This window comes from Antechinus flavipes, chromosome 1, assembly GCF_016432865.1.
Source record: "Antechinus flavipes isolate AdamAnt ecotype Samford, QLD, Australia chromosome 1, AdamAnt_v2, whole genome shotgun sequence".
NCBI classification, from domain to species: domain Eukaryota; kingdom Metazoa; phylum Chordata; class Mammalia; order Dasyuromorphia; family Dasyuridae; genus Antechinus; species Antechinus flavipes.
The window spans coordinates 328,985,374-329,000,523 of record NC_067398.1 but is presented as its reverse complement, the minus strand read 5'-3'; the positions used below and the strand labels follow the sequence as shown (position 1 = coordinate 329,000,523).

The following is a 15,150-nucleotide window of genomic DNA, read 5'->3' as shown; positions in this document are numbered from 1 at the left end:
CAGGCTACTTTAAATAGTCTCTTATCTTCTTTCTAAGGTCATGTTTCTTGAAGCTTTCTCCTACCTTAGGTGACTTTCTCTGCGTATTGGTGTCTGACTACAGTATATTTCTGCAATCTCTTCAGTTGGTTGAATAGCTCCCTTTTGAAGATTACATAGATGGATGGGTTGCAGGGGAAGGAAAAGAGTCTCTCTTCCCTACCTGAAGGGTCACATTCACATGTAGCACCAGTTGTGTACTGTCTTTAGCTCCCTCAGGTTGGGGCCAGGTTGTGAAGAACTTTAAATGTGAAACAAAGAAATTTATAATAGTGTAACAGGGTAACTGAGTTCTTTGCACTTTGGGTAATAAGGTGATCATTTCAGTAATTGGGAAGTGGGAGGAATAAGGTAAGGAGACAAATAAGAGGCCATTACTATAGTCTAGGTTAGTGGTGATAAGGGCGGAATAAGGATAGTGGCTGTGAGAATGGAGAAAAATGGGGCAGGGTAGAGTATGCAATCTTAATTGTAGTGAGCATATTTTTTCAGCCAAAGCAACTCTCAAAGACCATCTACTAAATAAAATAGAAGGAATACAAGGAAGAAGTGTCCATCCTGATGAAATCCCAGATTTCTGAAATATTGGAAGATTTCCATTAGAAGTCCTTTTATGAGATAGGTCATAATCCACTATTTTGGCATTTCAAAAAGTCTGTTAATTCATTGGTGTAAGAAATCTTTGTTGACACTGTTTCTAAGGCCTCTGCTCTTTAAGAGAGAGTTTCATAAGTTACTATGTTTAAAAAAAAAATTATCACCCAAAGACCAACTTGGTGATGAGCCTTTCTGAGGTAAAATAAATTAAATCTTACACCACAAATAATCCTACAGGGCTTGTATTTTGTAGTTTTGTGGTAGATGTGATAGATACTAAGGCTTGTTCTGCACTGCCATAGCCTTCAGGAACTTGGGACCACCTTTTTTCCTGATATGAGGTATTACAATTGGACCTCAGTGGAAGGGAATAGGTTTTAGAATGACCAGAACAGCTGTGCAATTGCAGTTTGGCTAAGGAAAGCCCCATATGGAACAGAAACCTGGTGATTTCAAATCCTAATGATATCCTTGTTATAATAGAGCTTTGTAGCTAAAAGCAACTCTCCTTTCTCTGTGTTCTAATTTTCTTTTTTAGTGGGAGGAAATTGGCAGCATTGATGTAAAGAAATTGTGATAAATGTAGTAATTTATTAATGCTGGTGAAAATATTTGGAGATACAAAGTGCTATATAAATATTTAATAATAATAGTAATGGCACTTGGGCCAGTAATTCTATGGGGAGTCCAAGTTGCATTTGTTTTGAAAGAGAATGGCTAGAGTTAGGAACTAAATAGCCAAGTTAGGATATATTTAAGAGTAACATCAGCATAAATTAATATTCATTGAGTAACTACTATTTGCCTAGCACTTAGAATGATAGATATTTCAGAGTAGATTGGATCCAAAATAAAGTTTATTCTCAAGGAAAGCATGAATTTTTGAGTTTTCATAGTCCACTAGGACTATGAAAAATGTATGATATTATCCTATAATGATTTGGAAATTATATTAATTCTTCAGTATAATTTTTAATTTAGCTTTCTCCTCTCTTTCTTTGTTAAATTTCTACCTTTCCTTTAAATACCCAACCCAAAGGCTCACTATAAAAATCTGCTGTGATTTCCTTGATTGGTATCAAATTTCCTTGTCAAATGTCATATTCTATTACAATTTTTTTTTGCATCCTAATCCACTCATCATTTCTCTGCCAGTATCTTATCCTTTAATTGCAGGGCAGAGACTATGTTTTGTGTCAGTTTTGTAGGTCTCAAAAATATTTTGCCTACAGAGACTGATTAAAAATGTTTGTTGTTATTATATACTTGGTTATAGATCTAAGGAGAAAAGGGACTGTTCAATTGTGAAAACCAAACGCCCTATAATAAAAGTAGCATGAGGAGTAGCATAGCATAGCGAATAGAGAAATAACCTCAGACTTGCAAAGATCTAGATACCAGCTGTGTGACTTCTGGGCAAGTCACATTGCTCTTAGGCAACTTTTTAAGATTAAGAAATGTAGAACTGTTACTGATCTGCATTGTTAGAGGAATTTTTCCATAACTGGGGTCATAGGTCTACTTTTCCCGTACTCTAGATTCACTCCACTGGAGTTCTATATTGATGTTTCATTGTTGCTTGGAGGTGACCTTATGTTTTTTTAAGGCTGAGCTGATAATACTGGCCATCTCTCCAGTCAATCTATAGAGGCTTTGTGGAGCTCATTACTACAATTAGCCTTATGGTAATGAATTGTTCTGGCCATAGAGAACTTTCAAAGACCTGCTGTTCATAGAAAAGCTGTGATTTGTATTATTTGAAGAGATACCCATACTAAGGAAATCACAAGTCATTTAAACATCGAGGTGCTCTTATTCATTTATTATAAACTTAAAAAGTTATCTACAGCCAGCCAGTATATTTCTGAAGCATAGATTTTTTTCTTTTTTCTTTAAAAAAATGTTAATAATAGCTTTTTTAATTTCAAAATACATGCAAAGATAGTTTTCAGCATTCATCCTTGCGAAACCTTGTGTTCCAGATTTTTCTCCCTGTTTCCCCTACGTCCTGCCCTAGTAAGTAATCCAATATAGCTTAAAACGTGCAATTCTTTTAATCATATTTCCACATTTATTTTGCTACATAAGAAAAATCAGATCAAAAAGAAATGTTAAAAAAGAGAAGTAAAAGCAAACAACAAAAAAGGTGAAAATACTGTGTTGTGATCCACATTCAGTCCCCATAGTCATCTCTCTAGATGCAGATGGCCCTCTCCATCACAAGTCTATTGGAATTGGCCTGAATCACCTCATTGTTGAAGAGCCAAGTCGTCCATCACATTTGGTCATCCTTGTTGCTGTGTATAATATGATTTTGGTTCTACTCATTTCACTTAGCATCAGATTATGTCTCTCCAGGTCTTTCTGAAATTATTCTGCTGATTGTTTCCTATAGAACAATAATATTCCATTATATTCATATACTATAACATATTCAGCCATTCCCCAACTGATGGACATCCACTCAGTTTCCAGTGGAACATAGTTTTTGAAGGGAGAAGTTTTCTTTCTTTTCTGACCTTTTTTTCCCTCTTTTCCCCTTTGTTGTCTTCCCCATCCCCATTTCAGTTATCCAGCATGAAGAGCTGGAGTGACATGAGACAAGAGGTGATATTCCTAACCAACATGAACAGTAGCGGTTCCTCGACCCAGATCTACCAGGCAGTGTCTCGGATCATGTGTGGCCATCCTGAAGGTGGAGGACTGAAGATCAAATCCCTTAATTGGTATGAGGACAACAACTATAAAGCCCTATTTGGAGGAAATAGTACCGAAGAGGAGGTGACAAATTTCTATGATAATTCTACAAGTAAGTCCCTGGGATGTAAGCCAAATTATATCTTCCCTTCTTACCTTGAGTCAATCTCTTCCCATAGTAATTATGAAGAGTCTCAGTCCTTTGTTTTCTGAGGGGCAAGGGAGAATGGAAGATGATTGTTATTTCCACTGGCAATGTTATTCTATCAAAACCAAGATCTGAAATCTTGATAGAGATTTGAATGTGTGTTCTTTGATATGAGCAAATGATTCACTGTTTGTTTTTGATTCTTCACTGACAAGAAAGGGTTAACTACTCTTGCAACTTCATATCCATTAGCCTTTCCTGGTGGTGTTACCATTTTAGACAATGGGATACTTTTTTCGTTGACAACATGTTGCAACTGTTCCTTTCTCTATTTCCCAATCACAAATGCGTATTTCAGTCATGGTCAGATAGCTTTTTGTGGTTTGATGTAATGTTAAAAATTTTTTTCTAAATGAAACACCAATAGGTTGGACATCTGCAGGTTCCTTCATAGTGCTGAAGTTTTGTTTTATGGGAAGTTTTATGAAATAGCACCCATATCTCTTTCTTCATCCTCAAAACCACCCTAGCTATATATAACAATATAAAGCTTGATTATGGTATTGTGTGTGTAAATGCAATTTTTATAAATTATATCATTTGATGTAGGAAGAAAGTTTACTATTTAAAAGGGTCTTTTTTGGGGGGGAGGTAAATTGAAGAATTTCTTTGTATAGGGAATAAATAAGCCCCTCATTAACCTCTCATAATTTAGATTCTTGTTTAATAAATATTGTTTGAAATCTTTGTGATGTGAAAAAAAATTAAGGAGATCAGGTTCCTGGCTCTCTCTAGAAACAGGTTTTGGGTTAACGTAAGCATTCCAGTTCAAATTTAGCCCCACAGGTACATCTGCTCCTTTTTAATGGCAACAATGTAATAAACTTCAAAAGGATAGTGTATGTATAGAATTGTTTTGAGCTTATATACAGTTCTTAAAAGTTTTAAATCTTCATGTTTTCCCATATTTTAAGTGTACATACTTGTGTAAGGTACATGTGGATCTTTGTCAGTTATAATGAGGAAGTGGATTTTTTTTTTTTTTCTCTTCATCTTTGTTGACTGGATTCCCATCTTCTCTTATAGCTCCTTATTGCAATGAATTGATGAAGAATCTGGAATCTAGTCCTCTTTCCCGAATTATCTGGAAGGCTCTAAAGCCTCTCCTTGTTGGAAAGATCCTATATACTCCTGATACTCCAGCCACAAGAACAGTCATGTCTGAGGTAAGTAGTAGATAGAGGATTATAACTTGTTTTTGTACTTAAGAATTCCCCAAATCCTAGGATGAGGAACATAATTGTCATAAATCAGAAAACAAAGTATATATTCTACTATAAAGCAGACTGCATTTGAAGCCAGAAAATTGGGTTCAAATTGGGCATTTGCCATTTGCTCTTTAAAGGAAAAGAAATCACTTATCCTTTGGGGACCTCAGTTTCCTTATCTGTACATTGGTGGAATTGAGCTGCATCATTTCTAGGGTTCCTTCCAGCTTTAAATCCTGTGTTGTATCAAGTGGAAATGTTCTGAGAAAGGGATGGAATGTGACATACTTGATTTCAAAAGTGGTTCTGAGCTTTTCACAGAATAATGATTTGTGTCAGAAAGTTAGATGATACTTAGGTTATATTCTCATATATTTATTCACTTAATTTATGTATCCTTTTAAAAAATCTGCTAACTGCTTCTCTTGCCTTACTTAAAAAGAATGACTTGTGATGTCTTTCCCCCCCTAAAAGTCAGTGTATTTCTTCTAACATAGTTTATATCAAGCTAGAGAGAAAAAGAGAGAGACAGAGACAGAGACATTGAGATTCTACTGCTAATGGACAATCTTGGTGTTATTCAGTCCATAGATGGTTTGAATTCTGTCCCATAGCTAGCTTGAACAAACTATATCTTGATAGGAGTTATTGGAAAGATTATTGAACTTGGATTGAGGAGTTTCAGACCTAACTCTAGCACATGCTAGCTTTGTGCCTTTTGGCAAATTATTTGCTCTCTCTGGCTCTCAGTTTTCTTACCTGTAAAATAGATGAGTTGGGGAGAAACAACATAAAGTAATGAATTAAAAGCTGGCTTTAGAGCTAGGGTAGGTAGCTAGAAGGTGCCGTAGTACACAGAGCTGTGGGCCTACCTTCCTGAGTTCAAATCTGGCCTCACTCACTAGCTACATGACACTGGACAAGTCATGTTTGCCTCAGTTTCCTCATCTGTAAAACGAGCTGGAGAAAGAAATGGCAAATAACTCCACTATTTTTGCTAAGAAACCCCTAAATGGGATCACAAAGAGTTGGACATGACTGAAAATGGCTGAACTTAGAGCCACGAAGCTCTAAATTCAGATTCCATATTTGCTCACCTCATCTGTGTCAACTTGAACAAGTCATTTAATTTCTCTATGTTCTTATGGGACTCTAAAACTCTTTCAGTTGTTTTAAAAAACAAAACAAAAAAACACAATGTTGATCAGTATTGATCAAGGATTTTCAATATTTGGAATTTCCTAAATTGATCAAATCTCAGGTCTTGGCCAAGAAAAAAGTAAGTAAACAAAACCAACAACTAAAAAAACTATATCTGTTTCACAGGGTTGTTGTCTTATCCTCCTCCTCCTCTTCCTCCTCCTCCTCATTCTCATCGTTTGTTGTTTTTATTATATAGCGTGTCCCAAAAGTCTTAGTATTTATTACTGGTTTTGTACAAGTGAATAAATGTATATATTTAAATGTATGCTGGTTTTAGAATTGTAGAACCTGGTTCAAATCCACACTTGATTGTTTTCTACGAGTCTCACCTTTGGATAAGACATATAACCTCTGTGGTCTTTTCCGGCTTCCAATCTAAAATCCGTTATCATTTGATTGAACTTACTAAGTGACCTTCTGTAAATGATCTCATACAGGGAATGAATATAAAACCATATATTTTCCTACTTTTTTGTTGCCTTAAAAGGCTTCTGTACCCTCTGAGAGTTTCTGAAAAGATCATGGAGTCTTCCCTGAGGCTCCTTGAAGAACAGTGTCTTTCAGAGGTGGAATGTGACTGAGCCTGACTATCTCACCCTTTCCTCCTTCATATCTGTGGAGTAGAAGAGCTGGCTGGCTTTAGAGCAAACCCTCTACCTACCTATAGCCAACATTTATCTAGTATTATTAAGGTTAGCACATTGTTTTGCCAATATCATCTCATTGTTGGAAAGTTTTTCTACACAAGCAAGATCTTGAACATAGAATGGCTTGTTGGTGGTTATTTTATTCCTTTTTTCATAGGTATTTTCCTCTTCCCCCCTTTTCCATTAGTACTACCAAATTATTCTCACGATCAGCATTATGTCCCTTCATTAATGGGCCGGCTTCCCCTGGAATTATTAGCAGAACTTTGGTCAAGATCCATTGCAGTGGGATATAGTGTGCATGTGAAATGTCTGTGTAGTTCATGTGATAATTCTCTCTCTCTCTTTCTTTCTTTTCTTTCTTTCTTTTTTTTTTCTGTTGCTCTTCCTTTTTCACCTCTCCCTGCTCTAGGTGAATAGGACTTTTCAGAACCTGGGTGTCTTCCATGACCTGAAAGGGATGTGGGAAGAGATCAGCCCCAAAATCTGGACATTCATGGAAAACAGCCAGGAAATGGATCTTATCCGGGTGAGTTCCCTGCCCCTTCACTTAGCTAACTTTCTCTTTGCCAAAACTGGGTGAGGCATAATTCCCAGAAGTGATCCAAACAAGTTTTTATCTTGAATTTCATCAACACCACAGTGCTGAGCTTTTTTCAAACAGCAGGGCTCTTGACCCTCAACAAAGGAGTCAGTTCCCTGGCAACAATGATCTTGCCCAATACTTTTTGTATAGATAGAAAAGGATATATCTACGGAAGGGGCAGTATAGGCTGGTGGTTAGGGTATGGAATGGGCTTTCATAAAGCGCTGGTTCCTTCTGCTTCTTGTTCCATACTGAGTAATGATTTCAGAGGGTGAGTTAGAGGTTGTTTGTTTAATTCCTGTATACCTCAGAAGCTCCTGGATATAAGAAAACAAAACAAAAAAAAGAAAATATACATAAAACACATTCTTTATATAGGAACTACTTTGCCATCCTCTCCTGAAGCACAGTGAAAGTCAAAAGGGCCTTGGGCAGTCTGGAGATAATAGCATCTATAACTCTGTTTCCATGCATTGTGAAAAGGATAAATGTTTTAGAGACAATTGAATTTAAAATTGTGGCAGCTTTGTAAGTACTGAATGTCTCCCTCAATTTTAGTGGAGTGCTATTTAATCACATTATCTTCTGACATGCCCTGTGTCAGAGTATCATTACTCTTGACAAGATGGGTGAGAGCTATTTCTGTCTTTGTGTTTCCACCAGTAGGCAGAATACAATTCTGTGAGTTTTCTCTTCCCTTTAAATGGTTACTGTTTGAAGGGAAGAATGATGATGGAGATATCAACACTGCAGACATTCCTGCATAATATGAGATTGTCAGGTTAAGGCTCCTATTCCTAATACCTCTGCCCTGGTCATATACATAATGGCTAGCATTTATTTGGTGCTTAAAGGTTTGCAAAATGCCATTAGCTCACTTGATCTTCACAACACTCTAATGGCATAGAGTACTATTATTATCCTGATTTTACAAATGAGAAAAAATGAGAAAGAAAAGAGATTTTAAGCAAATTGCCCAGGATTACATAGATGGTAAACATCTAAGAACTTGAACTCAGCTTTTCTAAAAGTCTCACCACCCTCTCCATAGTGATGAGACTTAGAATAAGGTCAAAGAAACATCTCTGAAGGCTTTTCCAGCTCTAAGTCTGTTAGTTTGGAATCTCATAGATCTTGGATTCAAGTTTTGCCGCATCTACGTGCTAGCTCTGTTGTCTTAGGCAAGTGTTCTCATCTAAAAAATGGGGTAATAATAGTTGAGCTATCTTTTAGAGTATAAGATAATAAAGTTAAGGAATCTCCGTAAAATATATGTAGGAAATCTGTGTAAAAAAAAGTTAGGGAATATATACTTGTAACCTGCTTGTTAGATGAGTACATTGTCACCATACCTATTATCACTTTTGGAGCTCTGGCCATTACAACAGGCTTTTCATAGTCTTCTTTTGTCGCTCTAGGACTGTTTTTTCACTTGTAAAATGGGGAAAATAATATTTTCTTTACCATTTCACAAGATTGTTCTGAGATCACCTTAAATACCTATACTACAAAAATGTAAATTGTTAGCATTTTTTTATTATTTACTCCTATATTGATAGTGGCTCCTAACACTCTGTTCTTTCTTCTCATCATCAAATAAATCCTTAAATGTACTGTGGAAACTAATGTTTAGATGAATTCTTTTGTAGAGAAAAGACTCCTTCTGTAACAAGAAATCACCCCTCTTTTGTAAGTTTATCTCCTTAGCAAACTTGGGAGGGGTTTGACCAAGTGTTGATGAGTCTTATAATAAACAAGGAGAGGAGTTTTTTCACATTTAAAGAAAGGTTTTTTAAAAAGGGAACTTGGTGGGTTAGATATGCCAATAGGTAATTTGAGCATTAGAGAGGGTAAGAGAGACTAAAATGATATAGTGAGACCAAAGCACAGGTTAAGTCAAGGAAGTCAGCACATTTCATAAGAGCAAAAGAAGATTGGTGGGAATCCAGGGTTAGATAGGATAGAACTTCTGCCGACTTCAAGCAATCAGCTCAACATGGGGAGGCTAGCAAATACAGAGATCCTTGCTAGCAGTCAGTCAGCTAACATTGTAGTAATTTTTAATATACACTTAAGGATATGTGTGTGTGAGACTTGCCCATGGTCATACAGTTTGTTTGTGTCAGAGGTAGGATTTGAATTATATTTTTGTGGCTGTAATACCAGTTCTTTATACTGTGCCATATTGACAGAGACAACCAGCCAGTCAGTCCCAGAATCAGGAAGACTTGAATTAAATTCATGCCTGGAACTTGGTTACCCTTAAATTAACTTTAAGTTTAGGGTAAAATCTCTAAAACTGTTAAATTCAAGGTCATTGCTAGTTTGCTGTAGTGTAGACCTTGACTACTTTGCCATGTGTCCCTCCTTTGCCTCTCCCTCCCCACTTGTAGTCCTGATGCTCATATCCTTTCCATTGATTCACCCCTTTTAGTACTGAATCCCAAATTGTAGTTGATCTATTCTTTTCCTAATAGATCTTATGTGACCCTATAGGAATTGCCATTCTTTTGACACCCATTCTTCTTGGCTTTGTGCTGTGTAGAGCTCAGTCCTGATAATCTCATTACTTTGTTTTTATAAGGCCTTTTTTCCTCTCAGAACTAACTTTTCTTCCATCCTCAGTACATCTTTTAATTTCTTTTTCTTTCTAGTTTTTCCCTCAGAAACTTAAACAAACCTGCCATCTGGTGGGGGTACTGGTCTTGGTTGTGAGTCAGTTATAATTTTCTGGACACTGGATTCTTTAAAAGTTAACTACTCCTTAAAAAATTGTCATATAAGCTGGTATGTAAGTAGGGATAACAATTACAAATAGTATTTACATGTGCTTTAAGGTTTACAAAACAAACTGCCTTTTAAAAGCAAATGTTATGTCTAACCTTTTCAGGTTGCTTGCTATCTGGGAGGGATGGGCCTGAGGAAGGGAGAAAAATTTGGAACATAAGGTTTTCAAAGGTGAATATTGAAAACAATCTTTGCATTTATTTGGAAAAATAAAGTTATTTTTTTAAAAAAGCAAATGGTTGAGAGCTGATGAATTAAAGGCATAGAAAAAGACTTATATTTTGAAGAGTGGCAGTATGGAGATTTTTTTTCTCGTCTATGGGTATCTCATACAAGAGTTTTTTTCCCCCCAACTTGAGAAGAGGTAAAGGGAAGCTAACAAGGGGTTAGTAAAATTTTTTAAAAACAAGAAAAGAGGACCATGTAAGTATTTTTTTAAACGTATATAAGAATAAAGGTCTTTCAGAAATAGACAAGTATGACAACTTTGAATTTATAATATACTTAAAAAGAAAAGCAAGCTGTTCATAAGTCAGATTTGCACCATCCTCTTTTTCTTTTCTACTCTGTGTATGGAAATGATCATTATGTTTGATGTTAAGTTCAGAATAAAAAAGGGAAATAAAAGAAAAGCCTCACTATGATTAGTATCTGTTCTCACTTCTGAATATATACATTCTGCCTTCAGAAAGTTGCTGTTTTACCATCTGTGTAATGGGGATGGTAATATTTGTAACTATTTCTTTTACCTATAAATTCATAAAGCATTATAGAAATTTGAGCCATCATTGTTGGGTATATCTTTATTGAAATAATTGTATTATAGACACAGAACTTTAAAAAGGGAAGTGATATATAGAGTAGAAAGAGCAGTTTGTAATTAGAGGTCAGGAAAGAAAATCCCACCTTTGATGTTGCGTGGGTTTGTTGACTCAGTAAGTCAGTACTGAGTCCTGAGTCTTAGTTTTATCTGTGAAATAAAGTGATTGGATTAGACGGTCTCTATTTTCCTTTACAGATACAGGACTGTGATTCTAAAAACTTCCTCTATGTTATGCATTGCTCAAAGTAAAAATTCCAAGCCCCTTCTCAAAGGTTTGGAATTCAAGGTTCTCTAAGATTTGAGCCCTACAACTCCATGCTAGTGATATATAATGGGTTACACCTTATTCTCAATAATGATTAGCCTCTTTTATATAAATTTGAATACTATTCTTGGCAAGATCCAATGCAGACCTTAGTTGGAGCAAGTATGGATTCCCCAGCATCATGCAAATCTCAGTACTGTTAATCAACATTTATCAAGCACCTACTATATGTGAGGTGCTGTGCTCAGGGCTGGGGATCCAAAAGAGGCTAAAGACAGTTCCTGCCTTCTAGGAGTTTACAATCTAATGGGGGAGACAATATGTAAACAAAAATATACAAAGCAAGCTTTATACAGAATAAATATAAAATAATTAAGAGAAGAAGGCACTAAATTAAGAGGGGTTGGGGAAGGCTTCTAGTAAAAGAAAGATTTTTAGTTGAAAGTTAAAGAAAGCCAGGGAAGTCAGTAGGCAGAACTAAGGAGGAAAAATGTTTTGTTCATGGGGGACTATAGGGACACCTACAGGATTTGCTTTTTCCTTCTAAAGTGGCCCATTTGAGAATTCACTAAGTGAAGTGAATTAGAGGAAGGCATTCTAGAGTACTGGAAACAATACTATAATTGATCCTTATCTTAAATAATTATCCTATGGTACTAAGGGACTGAGAAAGATTTGATATGTTATTTTTGATAGGATAAATCCACAAAAATTGAATTTACTTTAGATTTAAGGATGGGCTTTACTAGGCTAATCATTCACTTTTGAATTCCTAATGTTACCTGTGAGCAGTTCAGATTCAACAAACCTTTACTCAGCACCTGCTGTGTACAGAGTTCTATCCTAAGTTTTGTAAGAGACACAAAGTTTAAGAGGTCAGTCACTGCCCTTAAGAACATACGATACAGTCTTGTAGGGGAAAGGCATTTTGTGATTCTTATAGTGTTCTATAAATATGTATTATTATTAGTTAGATAGTACTTAGAAATGTCTGAGTAAGGGAAAAAAAAAACTTGTATTTTAAATAGCATTTTTGCCTTGTCATAGTCATGAAAAACATCCCTTCCTTTCTTCTTTAGTGGGTTATTCATAAGTCTAGATTTTAATTGTACTTAATTGCCCTTTATTTTGGAATGCCAGACTCTGTTGGATAATAAAATCAACAGCAATCTTTGGGGACAGCACTTGAATGGTTTAAACTGGACAGCTTCGGACATTGCAGCCTTTTTAGCTAAGTACCCAGAAGATGTCCAAATGGCCAGTGGTCCAGTGTACACCTGGAGAGAAGCTTTTAATGAGACAAATCGAGCAATCCAGACAATTGCTCGATTCATGGAGGTAAGTTGATAAGTACAACCCCCTAAAAACAACAACAACAACAACAAAACTCAGACAAAAATGTGTTTTTTGAAAGTCTTTTTCTGCTCATCTAGTATTTAGTGTGTATGGAGAATTATCCTAAGGGCTTTGTTCCTAGATGTGCTTTGTAGCTTCAGTGTGGTTAGGAACATAAAGATAGAAAGAGTGAGCCCAAGATAACATTTGAGCTTATGTGTACAATATAGTTTTATTAAGGAGTTCAAAGTAAGGGAAAGATCAGCGTAGGGTACAGCTAATTGGACTTTTTAGAATCGAGTTTTGAGACCCTTGCTTTGTAAATGTCTCCTCCATCCTATGAGACTAGAATAGGTGAAAGCTGTTTATTTCCTTTCCTTTCCCTTATTCCCTCCTTTCTTCCTTCCTTCCCTTCTTCCTTTCCTCCCTCCTTCCCTTTCTTCCATACTTCACTTTTTTGTTTCTACTATAGACTATTAAATTTTGGAAGTTTATTATATATAAGGATAAAAAGGAAACTAGAAACATTGATTATTTTAACATTCCCTTGAAAAACAAAGAAACTCATCTTCTCCCTCCTTGTTTGTTAAAAACAAAATTATTTCCTTTTGCATGCTTGAAAACTCATTTGGAGGGAATGAAGGATAGCTCCCAGATATTTCTGACTTTGCTGAGAATAAAATAAACACTGCCCCGTATTTTAATATCTGTGTTTTGTGCGCCCAGTTTCCTATCATTCCAAGAACTGAATTCCTAATGGGAGCTATTCCTCATTTAGTGTGTCAACCTAGACAAACTTGAGCCAATTCCTACGGAAGTTCGACTGATCAACAAGTCTATGGCGTTACTGGATGAAAGGAAATTCTGGGCTGGCATAGTGTTCACTGGCATTGCTCCTGATAGTGTTGAACTACCTCACCACGTCAAATACAAGATCCGGATGGATATTGACAATGTAGAAAGGACAAACAAGATCAAGGATGCGTAAGCTCTTGCTTTCAAGCTTCTGAACCAGATGGGGGAGGCGGAGAGAGGGGGGGATTCTTGTTGCCGGGGCTGAGAAGTTTTGTTGACCTCCTCCTTTTGTGGTTCCAGGTACTGGGACCCTGGTCCTCGGGCGGATCCCTTTGAAGACCTGCGTTATGTCTGGGGGGGCTTTGCATACCTGCAGGACGTGGTGGAGCAGGCGATTATCCGGACACTGACAGGCTCTGAGGAGAACACCGGCATTTATGTGCAGCAGATGCCTTATCCTTGTTATGTCGACGATATGTAAGTTGCTCATACATTGTCTTCTAGAATCCAGAGCCTAACCCTCATGTAGTCTAGAAAATGGTCATTGGTGCAGTGGATAGAGCACCGGCTCTGAAGTCTGGTCTCAGACAATTAACACTGCCTGGCTGCGTGACCCTGGCCAAGTCACTTAACCCCATTGCCTCAGGGGAAAAAGACAAAAAAAGAAAATAGCCATGGTCCCATCTGTCCACTAAGAGAAAAAAAAAATACCGTTTGAAGGATAGCAAAGGATGTTGCTATTTCACATTTAGTTTCCTTCTGGTGTCTGCTTGCAAAAGCATTAGCCTAAGGGAAGAAGAGGGGAAGGAAGGCCTATAAGGGCACAACCTCCATACATTGTCTTCCATTTGCTAGCCATTAGCCCCACTCGCCCAATCATCTGCCATCCATCCATCCATCCATCTTCCTCATTCAAAAGCCAACCACGAGAGGTGAGGAAAACCATGGCCCACCCAGAACATCTTTGCAATTCTCCCAAATCTCATAGCAAACACAGAAAGGCAAGTTGTGTGGACTTGTCTGAACTGGTTTAAACTTGGACATAATTTGCAAATCGAAGTTCTAAACAAACAAAACGGAACTGGATGAAGTTTTTTATTCTCATTTTAGTTTTAGTTCTTAGATTCTAAAGAGTCTTAATGTAGGAAATGAAACTTTAAATGTTAATTATGTGTTTTTATTTTAATGAAAAGAGTGGGAGAAATGGGAGGCCTGCATTCAGGTACTATTATTTACTAAGTAATTAACATTTAAATGACTGAAAAAAAAAATGTGCCTTCCAAAGAGTTTAATTAATTAACTGTTCTCAACAGTAACCCAATTAAAAAAAATTTTTTTTGGTTTTATTTCTAGGGAATAGCAATATTCTTATTTTCTCTTACCTTATTTGAGTGAGAGTGTGTGTGCACGTGTATGTGCATGTGTATTTGTGTGTATATGTGTATCAGAATTATCTGGGGCTTGCCTCAGCTTGGCATCATTAGCTTTCTGCTTTAATTTTAACATAATACTTCCCAGGACATTTAGGTCACTCCTGAAGGTATCTGTTTTCTCCTTCAAAAAAGAGACAGAAACAACTTTTTCAGAGGCTCCCAAGACAGGGCATTATTTGGGAGAACAAAACCTTGTATTCCCATACATATTTAGCATTGCTCCAATAATGTTCTGATAAACAAAAAGCCATATCAGCTAAACTTGAAAAAATTATAGGTTTCTTTGGACTTTGTAAGGATTTGGGAAAACATGGCTGGAATTTATTTGCACACTGAGAAAATAACTTGTTGAGCAAAAGGAAAATCAGGTTTTTTTCAAGCACTGAAAAATGCTCTCACTGTTTTATAGACTGATGCACCCTTACTTGACAACACTTTCTTACTATTATTCTTTTATTTATATTTATATATACACATACACATGCATATGTATACAAATATATATGTGTATATACACACAAAAAAAA

At 36.4% G+C, this 15,150-nt stretch overlaps 1 protein-coding gene across 1 annotated transcript in view; it reads left to right on the top strand.

Annotated features, from left to right (window-relative positions):
- The window catches only part of ABCA1 (ATP binding cassette subfamily A member 1), a 146,155-nt gene that overhangs the window by 85,497 nt on the left and 45,508 nt on the right, over positions 1-15,150 (top strand). The window contains exons 9-14 of the mRNA XM_051967072.1: positions 3,205-3,445; positions 4,568-4,707; positions 7,012-7,128; positions 12,201-12,398; positions 13,174-13,379; positions 13,491-13,667. Of these exons, the coding sequence (XP_051823032.1) occupies positions 3,205-3,445; positions 4,568-4,707; positions 7,012-7,128; positions 12,201-12,398; positions 13,174-13,379; positions 13,491-13,667 (1,079 nt within the window). The remainder of the gene's footprint in view (positions 1-3,204; positions 3,446-4,567; positions 4,708-7,011; positions 7,129-12,200; positions 12,399-13,173; positions 13,380-13,490; positions 13,668-15,150) is intronic.